At 50.6% G+C, this 20009-nt stretch overlaps 1 protein-coding gene across 2 annotated transcripts in view; it reads right to left on the bottom strand.

Moving 5' to 3' along the window:
• Positions 1 to 643: 643 nt before the first annotated feature.
• Positions 644 to 20009, bottom strand: part of mxd4 (MAX dimerization protein 4) — a 29999-nt gene continuing 10633 nt past the window's right edge. For both annotated transcript variants that reach the window (XM_064335153.1, XM_064335152.1), the window contains 3 exons: positions 10792 to 10906; positions 7376 to 7526; positions 644 to 5189 (listed from right to left, as the gene is read on the bottom strand). In XM_064335153.1, the coding sequence (XP_064191223.1) occupies positions 5041 to 5189; positions 7376 to 7526; positions 10792 to 10906 (415 nt within the window). In that variant the 3' untranslated portion in view covers positions 644 to 5040. The remainder of the gene's footprint in view (positions 5190 to 7375; positions 7527 to 10791; positions 10907 to 20009) is intronic.

Raw genomic sequence — 20009 nt, 5'->3', positions numbered from 1 at the left:
CGATGAAAACGCTCCCCCCCCCCCTCACGAAATGCACAACAATAGCTACGTTAGCCACGTGAGGGAGGATGTCCTCGTCTGCTCTCTCCGCACCGCTCCCAGGACGCCGCTGATATTGGAACAGCTGTGGTTTTACGGGCTAGCAGGCAGGAAGCTCGCCGCGCCACTTCTGTTCAACGCCGCTACGGTTTCGCAGGGCTGGCCGGCCCACCGGGGTCTCCCTCGAACCCGCGGTTCTGGACGTACGTAAACCGGAGAGACTGGCGGTGCTGGTTCGCCTTTTCCGTGTGCCCGTCTAGGTTTGTGCCTCACTGCATGGCTTTTGCTGGATTATGTGAGAACCATTTCGTGGGGCTGGGCTTGGAGAGCGTGCAAGTTCTGCTCTCGGCCAACAGATGGCGCTGCGAAAGGCCAGCGCTCAGCCGTACTCTTAACCTGGCCTTTGAAACCAAATTTTAACCCTGGTAAGCAAACATTTGACCAACTCTTTTTTCCCTAGAATGTACATATCATTATATGGGCGGGGCGGCACGATACAAGCGTAAATTATTTGGTTTGTAGTGCGCGTGGCTGTTCTGTCTGGTTGCACATTGTACAAATAATGTTTTAGCAAAGTGTGAATAAGGCACTGACACTGACAACCTTTTGTATAAAACTTTTTATTTATTTATATTACAATGAAAGAATGATACAGCACAATACCTTCAAGTGTGTGCTAGAAAATGCAGCCAGCACCAGGTAAGTATGTGTACACAAGATGAACTTGAATGAGTATTTCACACCTTGAGAATGCACAAAACACTCCTCTGCTAACAGGTACTTATTCACAGGACTCCGGCACAGAACCCCCCAACCCCTTCCCCCTCTCCACAAGCATGCTCAAAGAGAACTCTCCTCTGCTCCAATCCCCCCACCCCCACACCAGCCTGAATGTCAAGCCAGCCAATCAGGGCTCTTCAATAAAATGCACAGCACCCAGTCAGGGATCCATTCTCACTGATACAGGACAACGTCGACAGGACAAACGCTCCAAATTTGGGGATTATACTCCTCGTATTTCCCCCGCTGCAAACGTTAAAGATCTAGTGGGGAGCCACACAAGACATCCTATATCCTACAAAAAAAAAACAAACAGTGCCCGAAAGCGTGCGAAACTTGAATTTGAAATGACATTAAAAAAATCCCCCCTTTCTTTCAAGCTGGAGAGAGCGCAGGAACAAAAACAACTGTTTAAAAAGCAGGAATTCAGTTCCATGGGGGATGCTGTACTGGTGCCAATACTGCAGGGGAACTTGAAGAACAGACTCTTTTGTTGCCCCAAGTGACTCTGTGTCCTCTTTCGACTCCGCTCTCCCCCTGTCCCCAGTGCACTTCTAGCCCGAAATGTCTCCCCTCCCTCCCCCGGCCCAGTCCCTCCTACAGACTGCTCAGCAGTGTGTTCTTTCCTTTAGTCACTAGTTCACTGCTTCCGGGGTCGCACTTTCGGTGTATGTGTAAGAAAAAACATCCTTAAAAGAATCAGCCCCTCTCTGTGTTCTCATAGAAACAATAGTTTAGCATTTTGACTGGTCTTTAGTATTTCACTCAAAGTCTGAACAGAAGTACTCTTTTGGAGGGGGGGGGGGATATTTCCATGAACACCGATTTTGTGTTCAAATAATTCTTTAGCATTTTAGTTTCTTCCATGAAATAAAAATATATATATATATGCTGTTTTTCAGGGGCATAACTGGAGCGCCTCTCCACTCCGCCAAAAAAAAAAAAAGTGTTCCACCAGAACAAGAAACGCCTAAAGGTGACAGTGTGGCAACCTCCCCGAGTTCTTTCACCGCAAGGGCCCACCCTTTCCAGATCATTTCTGTGCTCCTGTACCTCAGAGATTATAAATAGAAGTACGTGCCTAAAATTACACCATCAACTACGGAATGTTCCAGAAACAATCTCTCCCAATGCGTCATGGTTACCACAAGTTGCTACTGGAAGGTTCTGTGCATGAGTTTATTATTATTATTCTCAACATTTAGTCACCGGTTGTTCATTTGACCAACAAACTGAAATAGTAAAATTTTAGCTATTAACAGTCATGTGTTTACTCAACAAGAATGTAAACTTCACACAAAGAAATCCTTACATTTCTCTCTCCATCGCTTCCAGAGAAACTGGACCAGTAAAATCAACTTGAAAGAAATGGAGAGTTGGTCACAAAATTCACCAAAAAAAAAAAAAAAAAGCTGAAATAGTCCCGTTTCTCATTCACACAACCTTCCCACCCAATCCAAATCCCTCCCCCTCCCCCCCCCCCCCAAAAAAAAATCCCGCAAATCTTATATTGCTGTTTTTTCCTCATAATAACAGAGGGATTCCATGACCTTCTAGCGCAGTCATGGAGCTGACACACTGGGAGCAGACTGAAAATGTTCAGCTGCCATTTTGGATTAGGTTTTCACTCTACTCCCAGTCACCTGCTGTTCAGTTAATGATAAACACGAGAAGTTCAAACGAAAATTAACAAAATAAAAAAATAAAAACACCATGGGTTTGCTGGTTTGTCGGGAAGGAAATGCTGACGGCCAACCCGAATGGTAACCAGGGATGTTATAAAGCTGCCATGGAGTCACCGACGTGGTCAGTGTGATGAAGATCGACGGGACTGGGGGGACGGGGGTCTGATTTGGGTGGGTTTCTCAGTGCGAGCTCTTCTTCGGCCCTGAGCGTGGGGGGCTGGGGGGCGAAGCGTGAAATGGGGAATGATGTAGCCCCCTGCTCGGGACGGGAAGGAAGGGGGGGGGTGTGCCAGGGGAGGGGGGAATGTCTAGCGGGGACGAGACCTGAAGAGGGGGGAGACGGGGTTTGGGGTCAGTGGGTTCGAGAGGGGGAGGGGGGTAGAGGGGGTGTGTTCACAACAACAGTCACCGAGGCTCACCAAGGCACAGGACGAGACCGGAAACCCTGCTGCTCCCTCTCCTCTCCACTAGCCTGGCCTCTTGTCTGTCTCCTTACATTTCATATACACATATACTCTTTTTTTCATATTTTCTTCTTTTAAGAGAACATTTAGGAAAATATAATATAAAATTTAATACAGGAAATATAGACTACACTTGCTAAAAATCACTTTATAAGTGTCTTGTATGCAGGATTTTTTGTACATTTGTTTTTTTTTTTTTTGTTTTGTTTTGTTTTTTAAATTTTTTTTGCAGGACGTTCCTTGATTGGCTGGTCCTGTTTAACACGTTAAGAGGCGGAGCTCTCAGGGACGGCCCACAGGACACCCAGTGTGAGTCAGAGATAAAGGAAGGGACGACTCTGCTGTCTACCTACTGGCAGTAATGAGAGGTCCTGCGTAGGGATAACCAACATAAACGCATTACACTGGTCTGATCTTGCCATGCCCAGAGGCTCCTGAAGTTCTGTTAATGCGGATGCGAAATCTCTTGGGTTGAGCTGAGAGGGTGTCACTGCTTACTACTGGACTCAAATGGAGGAGAGTAAAAGCGGGGGAAAGGCATCCATGCTAAAATCAGTGTAATCTCACTCGTCAGAAAAAACGATTGCTCCTCCTGAGGAAGCTGATCCTGAAGAGCCGCCGACTCTTTCCTCTTTCACGTTGGCAGTTCGTGCAGCGTTGGCATGCCAAATGGAACCGAAGTGCGCACGCACGCACGCACGCACGCAAACACGCAAACACACACCCGCATACACGCACCGGGGCATCCATCTCGAGGTCAGGACCAGAGAACAAGCGGCACCATCTTCCAGCCACACTTTGATCTTTGGAGCTGGAACAAAGAGCCCCTGTCTCCCCCCGTCTGTCGTCCCCACCCGCCCCGCCCCGCCCCGTCCTGCCCTAGACCCCGCGTCCTCCCCACCCGAACTGGACGGCCCCGCTCGGAGAACGTCCAGGACTGCTCCCGTTAGCTGCTCTCCAGGTCGATCAGCGCTCCCCGGAGCTGGAGCTTCCCTGCTTCCTGGCTAAATCGCTCTGCTGCTGAGAATGTGTATCACACCAGGCCTGAGCTGGCATTGCTTCAGTGCAGCTTTGTCCTTTTAACCATTTAAGGCGTGAGATCACAAATATGTGATTAGAATGTTCTCAACTGAACATTCTAATGCTGATGTAACAATGCTGCTGGTGAATGCAACTGAGTTCTAGAACACTGACTTGAGTTTTGAAGAAAAATAAAAAGCATTTAAAAAAATACTACTACTCTTCAAAGGGTTAAATTAGCAGTGATGTCACACGCCAGTCCTGCCAGTTGGAAATCAGATGTTGCCTTTGGTGTAAAACCCTGTAGCGGCACATCCCCAGTAGCACAGCGGGCAGGGTAGCGGTCAGCAGTGAAGTAGTGGTTAAAGGAGGGTTGCAGGTTTGAGGCCTCTAGGCCACCCTGCTGTGCACTCCACTAAGGTATTAGCCTGGACTGCTTCAGAACACGCTCGGCCGCACACATAGACACTGTGTAAAATGCGAGGCGTAAAAATCGCAGGCTACACTTCTCAGAAGTGCTGGTCAAAATGTGGAGTACAGCAGACGTGAATAAATATATTTTTCTTCCGTCAAGGAAAAATGCTTGGTCATTTCCCTCTTTCAGAAACCGACTACGTGATGCATAGTGTACTCCGCTGCTGACAGTCATGGCAACAGTTTTGTTTTCTACGCATACGTTTCATATTAAATAGGAAGTGTTTTACCCCACTTTACACGCGCGCACACACACGCACACACACGCACACACACACGTAACCCAACAGGCCTGTGCAGCACACGGTTCTCAGTGGCAAGTCAAAGCTGTGCACCACAGAGTTCCTCCACAGAAACCATGAATTGCTCAGCTATCCATTTCTGCGGTGTGAATGGAGGGAGGGTTTGGATTGGGGAGGGGGAGGTAGAGGGGTGGGGGGTTGGGGGGGGCGTGTCTCTGAGAGAGGAAGTGGTGAGTCGCACGTCTGCGGCCTGCTTCTCGGAGGATAGGCGGTCGTGGCCCCTCGGGTGGGTGGGTGGGCGGGAGGGGGCGCGGCCTCGGCGGACGGGGGCGGGGCCTAGCACAGGAGGGGCTGCAGTCTGTGGGAGTGCACGTAGCTGCCGTCGCTGGAGCTGCTCTGCAGGCTGTAGTGGTCCTCGCCGTCGCTCACGCTGCTCACGCTGTCCGCCTCGCCCGGGGTGAACTCCATCCCCTCTATGTCCACATCTGCGCAGACAGACAGACAGACGAATGGAAAGACAGACGTCAGTGTCTCCCTCCGGTGATACGGTCACAGACTACCGTCCCCTGAGCTGCTCCCTCCATTGCATTCACACTGTCACAGGCATTAGAAGGATAACAGCTATATGTGAGCAGCAGTGTAGTACAGGGCTGCCAGACCCTGTTCCTGTCCTACCACTCTGTAGGTTTTCATTTCAACCGTAATTTGGCTCACCTGATCCTACTAATTAGCAACTCAATGAGATCTCTAGCTGTTGAATGAGGTGCGCTTTGTTAGGATTACAGTGAGAACCTACAGGACGGTAGATCTCCAGGTACAGGGCTGGGCAGCCCTGGTGTAGTATACTGGTTAGAGAACCGGGCTGTTGTGCCTTGAGCAACATACATAACCTGAATTGCCTCAGTATATATCCAGCAGCATAAATGCAGATATAATGTAAAGAAATGTAAAACTGTGAACACTGCTTTAGATAAGAGCGTCTGTATGCCTGTTATATAATGTATGCTCGGGGCGAAGGGCTGGGCTGCTCTAGCTGCTAAATAAAGTAATAAAAAATGACAAGTGCAAAAAGCTGCAAATGAGAGCGATTATCACACAAACCAACACGATAAGAACATAACATTTCATAACACCAGGAACAGGCCGTTTGACTCAACATTAACCTACAAACTAGAGTATCAATCCAGCACTGTATCAAACATGGACTAGAATGACCATCTACTAACGATTACTATTCACAGTAACCTAGTGCACCATAACCAAGCAAAGGGCAGGTGAGTAAGTGATATTGTAGCAGTTGTTAATAGCAACTCAGCAGACAGACACACACCAGAAATGGTTAAATTGGACTTCTGTTGGACCAAATGGAAAGTGTGTCTGTTTTGTTCTTTCTATTTCCGCTATAAGCTTTGAAATTCGAAGCTTTGAAATTTGAAACATTCTGGAGGCTGCGCATTTTTCTGGCCAATGTTTGTAGTCTCGAAAAACAAACAATGGGGGAAAGCGCACGCCAAAAATCAGACCTCGCTTTCATCCACGGGGAGTGTAAACGATACGAACCCAACGCCACCGAGAGGACGTCTAGCTCGCGGCGCTCTCTGCACGCTAATGTGCCGGGCGACGCTCCCAGCTGATCCCGGATCAGCGCTGACGAGCGGGCCTTGTTTTTTTTGGCGTCCGGGTGCTCGCGCGCGGATGCTTTCTCGGGCCCCGTCACGTGACCTTCTCAGAGAGGGCGGCCCCGGACGGGCCGTTATTTCGGGATCTGTCAGGGCCGTTGTCCGATCGCAGCGACACAGGCCCTCTTTGTACTGCCGCTAATCCCTCAAGCGGTAAACAGCCCTCCGTGTTTTTAACCTGGGGGATTAGCGCCGAGCCCCTTCGCCGCCACTTTCACCCCCCCCCCCTCGCGAGCGCCAGTGCTTCACTTCAAGAGCGCCGGCCCCCCCGTGGGATTACGTGCCGGAGGCCCGAGGGGTGGGAATCCGCTCTCCCGACAGTTACCCTGCCTGCCCTGCAGGGGGCAGTGTCCAGCACTGGGGGGCCCTTCGCTGTGCACTGTGGTGACTAGGGAGTGGAGTTTCCGGTGTATTATAACAGTACTGCATGTACGCTGTCACAATATTGTTCTTGGCCTCACACCTTAATGAATTATCAGAAGATGCACAAAGCTGGACTGTTTCAGTTTCAGAAGCAGATAGGCAGAAGATTCGACATTACCAATACTAAGCTGAGTAGAGTATCTGGTGGGCCTTTATGATCTGTGGCTCTACTGAGATCAGTGAGATGCTGTACTGAGGTCAATGTGACTCAGGCTGTGCTGAGGTCAGTACGATGCTGAGCTGTGCTGAGGCTGGTTGTGCTGAGGTCAGTGTGACTCAGGCTGTGCTGAGATCAGAGTGACTCTGGCTGTACTCAGATCAGTGTTGCACTGGCTGTACTGAGATCAGTGTGACTGAGTCTGTACTCAGATCAGTGTGACTCAGGCTGCACTCAGATCAGTGTGACTCAGGCTGTACTCAGATCAGTGTTACACTGGCTGTACTCAGATCAGTGTGACTTAAGCTGTGCTGAGATCAGTGTTGCACTGGCTGTACTGAGATCAGTGTGACTGAGTCTGTACTCAGATCAGTGTGACTCAGGCTGTACTCAGATCAGCGCGGGGCGCTACCTTGCTCAGAGTCAGTGGAAATGGTGGAGCCCATGCTGTCGGTGCGGATGCGCTCCAGGCCCAGCTGCTCCAGGCGCCGTTTGAGGTAGCGATGCTCGCGCTGCAACTGCTCCTTCACGTTCAGAGCCTTCCTGTCCTGCTCCTCCAGCTTCTGCAGAGGCCAAACGCGCACGCACGCACACACACACACACACACGCACACACACACACGCACGCGCACACACACACACACACACACACAAACACACACGCACGCACAAACACAAAGGACTGATCAGGAGATACAATCTGACTATCCAATGTAAAAGCTCAATATTAAAATTTTTGCCAAATGCTCATTAAGTTCATTCAAAACTGTATTCCAGTGACTTGTAGCACCAACACACATACTCTCACTTTGACTATATATCCACAAATAAACAGCTCAAATACAGGAAAACAGCCTACTCCAAAAGAGCAGCCACACACACTGAAGGGCCACTGAAATGGACAAAAATCCTACTATGACAAGAAAGGCATTAGCAAGATAATTTACACGCATTGCAGAGGTAGTGATAATCCAAGTAAAATGTCCATATCAATGCATTTAGCCTGCACCAGGAACCAAGACAGCAGGAAATGCAGCGTAGTCAGGAAACAGAATTAAGCACTGGGTTCTCAGGAGCCTGACAATCTCTCTACCCAGCATGCCACAGCAGTACTGTGCGCCGGCCCTCCGTCTTATCTCCGATGGAAGCAAAACACGTCCGCTCGCACGACAAGGATCTAGGAGCAGTTCATTTTGTTTGTTTAGCTGGTAGTTTTTTAGAAAAAGAGCCGTAGCTCTTGCCATGACGGTGTCTGTGGTTTCTGTCACGCGGCGCTGGTGCGCGCTCGCGGCAAAATACATACCGCACGTCCTCCTCAAACATCCCAGCGCCGGCTGCCGAGGCCAGAGACGGCGTACTAGTTTATCGCGAAGAAATGAAACTGGATTCCCCGTGGAACTTTAAGAGAAAGCGGACTTATCTGCACGCCGTGTTCGCTGAGGTCAGGCGGCCCCGGCGGGCTCCAGACGCACGCCCGAGGACGCGCGATTCGAAAGCATCGCCTTTCTTTCGGAGCACAGTGAGCGGCGAGCGAGCGTCTTTTGTGTTCGTTCCGGCGCGGTTTTGTGCGCTAATAACCGGGTTAATGGCTGGGCCATGGGGGAGAGAGGCCTGGGCGCGATGCAACAGGAACGCAAATCTCTTCACCAGGTTATCCATCTGAAAGCGGCTACGTTTGAGATTCACTTCCTTCAGCCATTTCTCCACCGTAAAGAAACTCGCGAGGGACCAGTACTTTTTTTGGACTGTGGGCTTTTTGTTTTGGCCGTGAAATCGGAAAAAATCTAAATGTATTGCACCTCGATGTCAGTTTAAAAAAAGCAAGTTCCACCAGATGCGCCAGATGGTACTGAAATAGCGGGAGGGATCTAGTTATTTTCCACTTTATTTGACTCCTGAAGCAGATCTTGTTGTGTTAGAGACAATGGGGCTCGCATTAGAGTGGGTCTCCAATCCGCCCTCCCCAGAGTGCAGTGATCTAATCGCCGTTTCTGTTGAGGAAACGAAGGGGGCGGAGCTTCGTCACGGACCACGAGACGGCTGTCCCCTTAGGAGAGGCCTGTCCCGCTCGCTGGCGGCTCCACCGGGAGATCTGGGCCGCGGTACGGAACGCGGGACGTGGCTACAGCGGGGACGCACTGGCACGTGTGCTACACGCAAACAACGCGCTTCCCCGCCATTCCCTGGAGCCCCAACATCAGCAGCATCAAAGGACAGACACCGCCCCACAACATGGGCATGCAGGACCAGGGAGGAATCTATACCCATACATTTCTTCGTATCTCTGAACAGCTTTTTTAGCAACCTGGCAGAAACCCTGATCTAGTGACTCACACGCGTATGACATCTGACATGTCATCTCTCTCCACTGTATTTACTTTTGCACTTGTGTTTGCATTTGAATGCGTATTTGCAGTTGCATTTGTACTTGTTCAAGCGCACAGCTGCGGCTCCCTGCCCCGGTGTCGGGAGAAACGTGCATCTCATTCCCCCGGCCCGAGCCGTCTGCTTCTGCTCTTCAGACAACCTCAGATACAGGCAGCGGCGCTCCTGCTCTCCCTCCCGAGCGGCAGGACGGCGAGACGGTGCTGTAGCAGGAACAACCGTCCGAGCGCCAGGCCAACAAGGCCTGCGTGATTTCGGGTGTCCCAGAAGCCTTGGCGTTGAAGGAGGTGCCTTCACCAGATCACAGGAGCCAGTGTTTTTCGGCACGGCCTGCCTTCCTCCTCCTCCTCCTCCGCATCCGCGAGACCGGGGCACTCAGAGACCCCGCCTCCTTCTCCCCGAGGCTACGGCTACCCCTCCTCCGGCTCACCCTTTGACCCCTCTCTTCCACCCACTCGGCCCTCTCTGGAAAGCTGGCGCAGAGCCCGTGACCGGTTCGGCTGAGGGAGCAGAGGAGCGCTTCCCCCATCGCCGGCTGACTCATACGCGGGGGACCGTGCGGTCAGGGCAGCGGAACTGAAGTGGGACTCGCTCGCCCCGCCGAAGCCACTGGAACAAGCCGAACGGCGCTCAAACCTCGAATGTGTCACCGAGCGGTTACGCCGATAGCCTGCGTGTTCCCACGGCACCGCTCCGATCATCAAAGGCGGCAGCGCGGCCTCGCCCGTTAGAATCTGCACACGGGCTTTAGCGGGGATCGCCTTTCAGCGAAAGCGGCAAACCCAAGATGATGTTTGGGGAAGCATAAAGCCCGTGTGGATGTAACGAAAGTGAAAACAGCGGCTCGTTTCCACAGAGATTGCGTTCGGACCGTAATCCCCCTGCAATGCTGAGCCCCGACGCGGAGAGAGAGAGCACATGCACACTAAGCATTTAAATCCATTTTCCTGCACTGCTGTGGCTGCATTAGGCACAGTTACAGAGTTTAAGAGAATTCCCATGACAGCTGTACATTAACCACACACACACACACACACACATACCACACACACACACACACCTGAGCCCGGGTGGGAGAGTCATTAGCAAGCAAACAGCTTATTGCAATTCCACATCTCAGCCGACTCCACAAACTTGGAAAACGTCTTGAAAACTTATCCCGAGTAATAATAGAGTCAAGGCAGATAAACTGAGTGGTTGGTAATGACAGATAAGGCGTTATGAACCCGATAATGGACAGAGCTTCTAGAAGCTGTCAATTACTGGCTTTGAACTTTGGCTCTCTTTGGCGAAAAACTATTGATTGGTTCCAGTCAGTGAGCTGCAGACAGCATAATTGTAGCCCCTCCCATTTTTGGGTCCACAAAGCCTACTTTGAGGGGAAATGGCGGTGTCTTCCCTAATAGGCGTACAGTCAGATAGGTGAAGAATGATTGGCGGTACCTTGATGTGCATCCTGGCCCTCTTGAGCAGGCTCAGTGTGGTGTGTCTGGTGCTGTCCGGACCCAACGGCACCAGCTGTTTCAGCTGCTCCAGGTACAGCCGTAGTTTGGCACGTCTGGGACGGAGACAGAGGGACAGAGGAGCCCATGAGGCAGGGAGAACCCAAAAAGGGGAACGCCCCGACTCTTCGCACGCACGCACACGCCCGCATCCTCACACATGACCACTTATGGCATATGGACTGGCATAGCACAACATCTCATTAGAATGTCAGCTAATACATCATCAACTACATCACCCATAAACAATGCAAAGTGTTCCAAGACACCGTGCCATTCCTTATTGACAAGGCCCTCTTCAGGTAAGACCGTTCTCCTTTAAATGTTGTCAGTTAAAGACAACCCCCCCCCCCCCCCCAAAAAAAAAGGATAGAAAAATTTAATTCATAATATTTAAGGATTCTGTTATGCACTTCAATTTGCAGGCATAGAGGTGCATTTAATTAACTGTAGCTCTCAGCAGGAAAGCAGAGGCCTTAAGGTTATGTCAGATATGATTCATGTGAATTTCTGAATGGTGTCCACCACATAACTGCGAGCAAAACAAGCTGATAAATTAGAGATAAGATCTTCTCAGATCTCTTCGTGCAGCCTAATGTCAGTAATCTCATTTCAGATTCCTGACAGATGTTCGTAATTGCAGTATTTAATTAAGAGAACACGCTATTTCATTTAGCTCCACTCTGCATGTACTACTTAACCCCAACAGCTGCGATTCGTTCTAGGACTCTTTTTGACAGGTTGGTAATATCCAAAGGTGCACCTCAGTCCTAGAAACATGATGTCAGACTTCTGTCCTAGAACATGTCTGACTACATCAAAAACTGAAGGCAATACCAAACATCATCACTAAAGTCCAAAGAGGGTCATGTCTAGGTCTGGTTCTGGTACCACACCCAGTGACCAAAACTGTTGGTGCCAGTGAATGCACACATAAAATCACATCATCACTTTCTGGGGTTTTTGGAATTGTTCAAATTTTAGTGCATGTTTTTGGTTGGCTCAGAAAGTTTTTGTGTGAAATGAAGGATATATTATATCTCCAGGGCATGTTGTACATCCTTCAGGGGTTGTATGTAAGTACATTAATAAATTACTCTTCAAAAAATACAGTTTAACACTGTTTTTCTACTAAGTTGGATTCTTTATATCTTTTCGGCTATTCCTCCTAATACTGTTTTAAATTGGATCTATTTCCTGTATTGCATGCAACCTGAGACTGCTGCAATATAAAAATAACTTTTACATTTATAATATTGCCCTCAACCTACCACTGTAAAGCAGGCCGTCATAAAATTCTCTGAATATCTAAAATGTCCTTCAGACAAAAACGGTCTGAGCCAATCAAAAACATACACTTAAAAACTGTAATAAATCCAGAAACTCCAGAAAGTGAACTAACCCTTATACCATTACATCAATTTGTCAAGTTTTGTGTTATTATGGCTAGTGGCATCCCTTAAAAAACTCTGAAAAATAAGGGCGATGGACAGGGAGAACAGGGTGTGTGTGGAGAACTCAGCAATGTGTGTGCTGCTCTGCCTGGGGCCCTGTGTACCCAGCCGCTATGCTACTGCTACTGTGGCCAGCTGCAAGGCATGCTGGGAACACTGTGGACTCCAAACTGGACTCAGATTACAGGGAGGAAATCAGGCTCCGCCATCAGAAAGGTAAAACCTTTATGCACAGGATTAAAGGTGGAGAAACGTGCAGGACACAACAAACACACTGTTGGCTATCCTTCTGTTTACACTGAATCCTTTAGAGTCCTGATATCCTTTTACACATGCACACACAGTTATGCACACACATTTGCTCACACTCACACACACAGAGTTATGCATACACGTTTGCTCAGACACACACACACACACACACACAGGTATGCATACATGTGCTCACACACATACAATATTGAACAAACCAGACACACACACAGGCATACATACACATTTGCTCTCTCTCACACACACACACAAACACACACCCACACAGAAATGAACATGAGCACACACACACACACACACACACACACAGTTTGTGGTTAATCCACGTGTCAGGCACCGGTCACACACACGGATTCAGGTTTAATGACCCGTACAGACAGACGCGTGGGTTGCGTAAGAAGGCACGGCAATTAGAGAGCTACAGTGCGCTTTGTGGCATATTATGTAATAGTCAAAGAGGGCAACCCTCATGATAATGCAGGAAGGAGAAGCCTGGCAAAATGGACGCCCCTCAGCGGACGAGCTCGACGTCAGCCCGCAGAAAAATTGCAGGGCCTAACAAGCTTGATATTCAGCGCTCTGCTCCAGCGGCCAAATGAAGAGGCTCATCAACCACACAGAACAATACAATGGGAGACAGAGAGCGGCCTTCGAAGTGCAGCTCCACCATTAATGACCAGCCAAGAGTGAACAAACCCCTGGCAACAGCAATCGCATAATAAACGCATTGTTTGCAAGGGTACAGTAATTCAACAAAGGAAGCACATGGGGGGAAAAAGCAGAGGACATGTCAAATATCAATGGCATTTTATCAGTACACTTTTGGACTATTCATAATGTTTCTTGCCATTTGTGACTAACTCCATTGAGTGGTAATTTTTGTGCGATTCAGTGTTCTGGTTAGCTATGATTTGTGCGGTTCATGACCCCCCCTGGTCACACTCTTGCACAAACAGGTTGTACTCTTCCATCTCGTCTTTCCTGCCGCACCCCTCCACCTCTGCACGGGGGACAGACTTAAACGTGGCACGGTAACCCCGGTAACCCCGACGTTACTATGCCAGCCCCTCCCCCGCCGCTTTCGGTGGGGGCCGCCGGGACGGCCGCGCGGTCGCTGTCAGGGCCGTCGCGAGGGGGAAATGCGAACCATGTGTTTTTCTGAGAGGGCGTAACGCGAGATGACCCCGATGTGCGCTGCCTCTAAATCAAGCTGACGGGACTGCGGCGGGCCGAGGCTCCGCCTGAAACCGCCGCGCGGGACCACGGCGGCCGCCCCCCCCTTCCCGGGCGCATTTCGCGATTCGACGCGGCCCTCGGGCAGAGGAGGCGTGGCCCGGGCCTGTGACTCGCCGGCCCTTTCCCACGGGTCCCCCGGGGACGTGGGCTGACCAATGGCGTCGCTTGAAGGGCGTGGAGATGGCAGACACAAAAGACACAGCCGCCCCTGCCCTGTATGCCACAACACTACTGCTCCACAGCAACATGCTTCATCAAAGAGCAACAGGAAATGGGTAATGTGGCAGTTTTACCCATTTTAAGGACTCGTTTTGAAGACAACTGATACTTCTCAGCAAATATACCTCCTATATGCTCAAATCCGTATTTACATCACAGTAAATACAAAGACAAACCAAAAAGAAAAGGTCAATTAATTTATTTTAATCTCAAGGCGTTCAACCGTCACCTCCAGCACAGCAGTGAGCATGTGCAGAAAGTGCCTCACCCGCCGAAGAGCGCCGTGGCTCAGCCGCAACCCTGGCAACGGGCGCGCAAGCCTGCCATGCCGGGCCCAGGTGCTCTGGCGCGACTTCTGTTGGCAGGTGCGGAGCCACACGGCAACAGGAGGTTTGGCGGCGCCAGCGCTGCACCGGGCCCTTCACCGCGCACACGGACACGCCCCTGTGCCGCAAAGCTAGCGCAGAGGAGGGGAAGCCCCCTGGCGATAAGCAGGGTCGTTCCACAGGCCGAGGGGCATCAGACTAAACAGAAACATCCCGTGCGTGTGTGCCTCACAACAAAGCCTTTCAAATTAAAAGTTGAAAAAAGGCACCGACTCAACAGGATGAGAAGCAGGCACACACCCTGCTCCAGCACTCTCCGAGCGTTCAGCCGCCATCTTGTCCTTCACAACAGACCTGGCCGGCAGTCTTATCGACACCATCTTGGAACCATGAAGGGGAGCCTTTGAATTCAAACTTATAAGAAGGCCTGTAAGAAGGCGGCTGCCAAATTTAAAGGCGGCGGCGCTAGGTCCACATCTCTTTGCATTTACAGGTGCAGACAGACATCCGCCCGGGATCGTGCGAACCGACGCTAACGTCCTGGCTTCCGTTCTCCCCGGGGACCCAAACTCGCCTCGCCCTGCCCCGCAGGGGAACAAGTGCCCGTCTTCAGAAGAGAAGGGTGGGGGGCCTACCTCCAAAAAACTCGCCACCCCCCCCCCCCCCCCCCCTCCGCTCATGGCCACATGAAGAAGCTGGACCGAAGCCAAGGGAAGCAAGGCAGGAAGGGGGGAAAGAGGAGGGGGGGGGGGGTCTGGAGGGGGTCTGACCGGGTGGAAATGTTTCTCTTTTTCTGAAAAGGGGCCATTGAGAGCAGTGTGTTCAGCTGCAGAGGGGCAGGGCTCACCACATCATCCGAGGGTAACCTGAGCTGAAGGGCGTCTCCCCCTTCCCCCCAGCCAAATAACACGCGTCCTAACCCCCGCCGTCCGCGTATTTTTCTGTTATTTTTTTTTCCCCCTTTTACCGTTTCCACCTGCTCCTCTGACATCCTGGCAGAGTTTTTCCAGCAGGTTCTTCGTTTGCCGCAGTTCAGAGACGCGGTTCCATCGCGCTTCTTCTCTCTGAGACGCACTCGAATTAAAGCTGGGAAGACTTCGGGGCCAGACGAGAGTGCTCTCGACGCAGAAACCCGGCAGTGCCAGACTGGAGCCGGAGCGCCGAAGCACTGTCGAGTGCCCAGGTGGCAGAGAGAGGGGGAAGTGAAGTCAGCAGCGCGCGCTTGTTTGGGTTAGGCCTGCGGCTGGGCGCCATTCCTGAAATGTGTCACAGGAAGAGCCCTTTCCACCGCACGCTCGTCACAGAGCGCTCTCGCCGCGACTAGGGACGGCCTGCGTCTGCAGCTGCTATTTCTGAGCGGATAATTTTAGTCAAGCGATGTTTGCTGCGATGTTTATTCAGCCGTGCAAGATCCTGGCAAAAAAATAAATAAATTTTAAAAAAACTTCAATTGACCGGACCGCAATGTTCTCCAAGTTGTTGATATGCAATATTCGACTTCACGTCGCGGTCCAGTTGGAAGTGTGCCGTACATAGGGTACATGCAGAACCTGTCATTAGGTATTCACTTCATCTACGTCAGGACCGGACTCAGGGGCCAAGTCTGCCGTAAAAAGAACAGAGAGACCGTGGGAGGAGAACAGCGTCTCTCCCCTGGGGATTGGAGAATAACCAACGGTTGGAACTCCACCTCTCCAGAGACCAGCGTTATTAACAAGCGCTTTGTACAACATTGCGTTGAGGTCTTTAAGATCAGCTATGGGGATCAGCTGCGATATAAGGCAGTCATAGGCAGAAATACAAGGTTGTAAACCAGACTCCCCCGTGTATTGTGACTGGCGGTCATATCTGGACCATAGGGGTTTAACAGCCAGTTGACCCTGTCCCTTGCTGTTTCTCGACAGGAAACGTGAGTACAAATGCTGGCAGATCAACCTGTTCAAACCGCTGACCCCAAACCCACCCTTGTTCTGGACAGAGTGTTTTGATTCAAATCAGGCCCCCTCCCTCACTCTGGTAAAATTAGCTTATCTACAGGACAGAGTAGCTTGTTTTCTGAAACTATTCTAGCGGACGACACTAGCCACCCTTGTGTTGAAAGGGAACTTAAAGTCAACAGGGCAGTATGTGGAGGGAATGCAACTCGGAGATTAAGCAGTCGCCAAGTGAGAAAATAATCAGCAGTTTAATTCAAGACTGTGTCAATCACGCAGGGCTCTATGCTAACATTTTTTCCAAGGACCACATGTGCTCATAAGCTGAAAAATGTAGGAGCACACAAATGCATCCCAATTAGATGTTCTTCTAAATTATTCTTCCAGTTAACCAACATCAATCTTCAGGAGCGAACGCTGGTAAAATTGGGGCGCTGTAGAACCCTGTCATGGAGACGGACCAGCTCACAACCAGCTGTGGGGGAGGGACTGCGGAGCGATTGTCCGTGTCCGTGCGACCCTCCGTCTGCCTGCAGAACGCCCGTTTAACGGCCCAACGAGCCGGCGTCCCCTCTGGTCCTCTGCTAACGAGGGTCTCACGGTAGCGGACCATCTCTGGTCCGACTGAGCAGCCAGCTGTGTCCCCGGGGGTCAAAGGTCACCGAGGCGGTGCTGCCACTTTACCTGTGTGCGCCATCCAAGCTTGTCTGCCAATGCCTGAGTGAGCATGCTCTCTTGAGTGTTAGGCCCTAACGTTGGCTGGGAACCAAACATTTTTATGTCATTCAGGCCTACAGAAAAACAACCACCACAGGGTCAAAATTCAGAGATGGAATTCTTAAACAGAACACCATGCTCATCTCCATTAGCAAGGATTTAAACATCAAAGTGTCTGAAATCCAAAAGTGATAAACAACAAACTCTGAAAAACATCAAGAAGCCAACAAGGCGCTCCCAAGCAGACAAACAACATCTACGCTACATCCAAGAATCTATTTAGTAAGAAGAAAATATGACTGCATGGAGCATCTGGGAGTGCTGATGGAGATTCTGTTACCAGCAGATGTTTACACATGTGGTTGCGGTTGAACGGCTCTCTGGCTAAAGCGCATGTAATGCGTTTAACTCGCGAGGAAGGCGCGGAGCCCAGGACTGGAGCAGAACAGGCTGAGATATCTACCCCGTTCTCAACCAGCTACAGATATTTATCCAGATAGACATCACGCCACCAATGCTTGCAACTGAAAAACGGTTCTGAGTCACCACCACTGAAGTCAGCACCACTGAAGCTCGCCGTGCGGAGTGAGTGGGCCCATACACCGCGATTCGCCAGCAGATAAGAAATGTCACCCGGCCGGGAGCAGCGAGCGAGAGAGCACCATACCGACACGGCGTAGCTAGCCGTAAAAACGTCAGGGTCGGCCAAGGAGACTGGCCGCTTTCTCCCGCGTTCCCTCTCTCAGCGGCTCAACACGGACCCTCGCTGTTAGCAGCACTCAGGTAAAAAAAAACATTCAGACCGCAGCGCCAGAGCTGGGCCGAGCTCACTCCAAAGGAGCTTAGATTTCTTTTGTCTGCTTTTCTCTAAAATTACTGCAGTCCACAGAAATATCCCAGCGTCACACAGGGAAGCTGTCTTTATTTCTTCCAGTCTGCACCGTCAGACCAACAAAAAAAAAAGAAAAACAGCGCTGATGAAAAACAGATGTTGGAAAAAGCTTGGAGGATAAAAGAATAGAACTGCTTGAATTTTAAGATTCCGCATTTTGCAAAACAAAACAAAGTTGTGGGCTCTTTTATCTTTTAAAGTGACCTTACAGTTCACTAGTACACATGCAAAGATCACGTGCTTAATCACATGCTTTCCCTGCCTACCATCTGGTTTAACTGGAGTTCAGAACATATTTATAAAATTCTCTGTTGTGAATAAGCTGCCATACAACAGACAGTATAACCAACCCATGGCTGTATAGATATTAGCCTAAATGTTATTTCAAATAATGGAAAAGTAAGGCAGCACACTAATCACTGAACAACATGACCAACAAAAAAGCCTATTTGTGTGGCATGACTTCACTCTAGTGTTTCTTTTGCGCCTCTACATCTTGAAACCTATGCACTTGTTGTACGTCGCTCTGGATAAGAGCGTCTGCTAAATGCCTGTAATGTAATGTAATGTAATGCATGAAGGTAGGGCTTAGGGTTGGGTAATCAAGTGAGGTCAATCCAAAACAGGACATGTAGACCTTGAAGATTGAGACTGAGCCAAAACAGCACATGTGGACCTCGCAGAGTGAGACTGAGCCAAATCGAGACATGTAGACCCCGCAGGGTGAGACTGAGCCAAAACAGAACATGTAGACCCCGTAGGGTGAGGCTGAGCCAAATCGAGACATGTAGACCCCGTAGGGTGAGACTGAGCCAAAACAGAACATGTAGACCCCGTAGGGTGAGACTGAGCCAAAACAGAACATGTAGACCCCGTAGGGTGAGACTGAGCCAAAACAGAACATGTAGACCCCGCAGGGTGAGACTGAGCCAAAACAGAACATGTAGACCCTGTAGGGTGAGACTGAGCCAAAACAGCACATGTAGACCCCGTAGGGTGAGACAGAGCCAAATTGAGGCATGTAGACCCCGCAGGGCGACGTGACAGCAGGCTGAGCTCGTATGCCCCCCGCAGCCCTCTCGTTACACAATGCCGCATTCCACCGTATGAACCCGGGTGACCCCAATATTGACTGCATTCAGGGGAGCAGCCCTGCCCCCCACCGCGCCGCGCCACGGAACGGGTTCTTCATGCAAATGGTGCACGGGCGCGCCGTCCCCTCCCCCCGGGCCCTGACCTCCTCCCCCGCCCCGGCCCCGCTGCAGCGGCTGTGCTCTTAGCACGCTGGTGTGATCTCAGGACTCGTTTAAATGTGGGTTAAGCTGTGAGTTTACGAGCGCTCGCGTCAGCTGCTCTGCCGTGCTGGAGACTGATTTACTGACATGGAGGGGCTGGTGCAGAGAGAGCACAGAGACACACGCCCATCAGGGAGGGAGCCGTTCTCTTACACAATACCCTGAGGCACGCGGAGGGACGTGCACCTACACACACACACGCACACACACACGCGTGCACAAACGCACACATGCACGCACATGCGCGTGCACAAGCACACACATGCATGCACATGCATGCACATGGGCGCGTGCACACAGAAATGCAGGCCTGCTCCTCTAAGGAACAGCGTTATGGAGTTCAAAACAGACCTTTCCTTTTCATCACAAAGTCTGGACGCGATCGTAATCTTTAGTCCAAAACTGAGAGAAACAGACATTCCAGACTTCACACTCTCAGTGCTCCCAACTCTGTCTCCCCTTCATCCGTTCAACTACCCTGTGCATGCGTGTGTTTGTGTGTGTGTGGGTGTGTGCATGTGTGTGTGCATATGTAGGTGTGCCTATGTTTGTGTGTGCGTGTGTGCATGTGTTTGTGCATATGTGTGTGTATATGTGTGTGTGTGTGTGTATGTGGGTGCATGCATATGTGTGTGTGTGTAGGTACAGAGACGGGAAGAGTGAGCGATTCCCTGTCTAGCATAGTTCTCCTAAGTCACCATGGGTCCAGGCTGCCATGCTGGATCACCAGAGCCCAGGTCAGCTCAGCTCAGCTCAGCAACCACCAATGGCAAAGACGCCATACGGTGCAGCCAATCAAAACGCTGGCCAACG

Source organism: Anguilla rostrata, chromosome 5, assembly GCF_018555375.3.
Source record: "Anguilla rostrata isolate EN2019 chromosome 5, ASM1855537v3, whole genome shotgun sequence".
Lineage (NCBI taxonomy): Eukaryota > Metazoa > Chordata > Actinopteri > Anguilliformes > Anguillidae > Anguilla > Anguilla rostrata.
The sequence above is the reverse complement of the archived record's forward strand: the minus strand, read 5'-3'. Positions and strand labels throughout refer to the sequence as shown.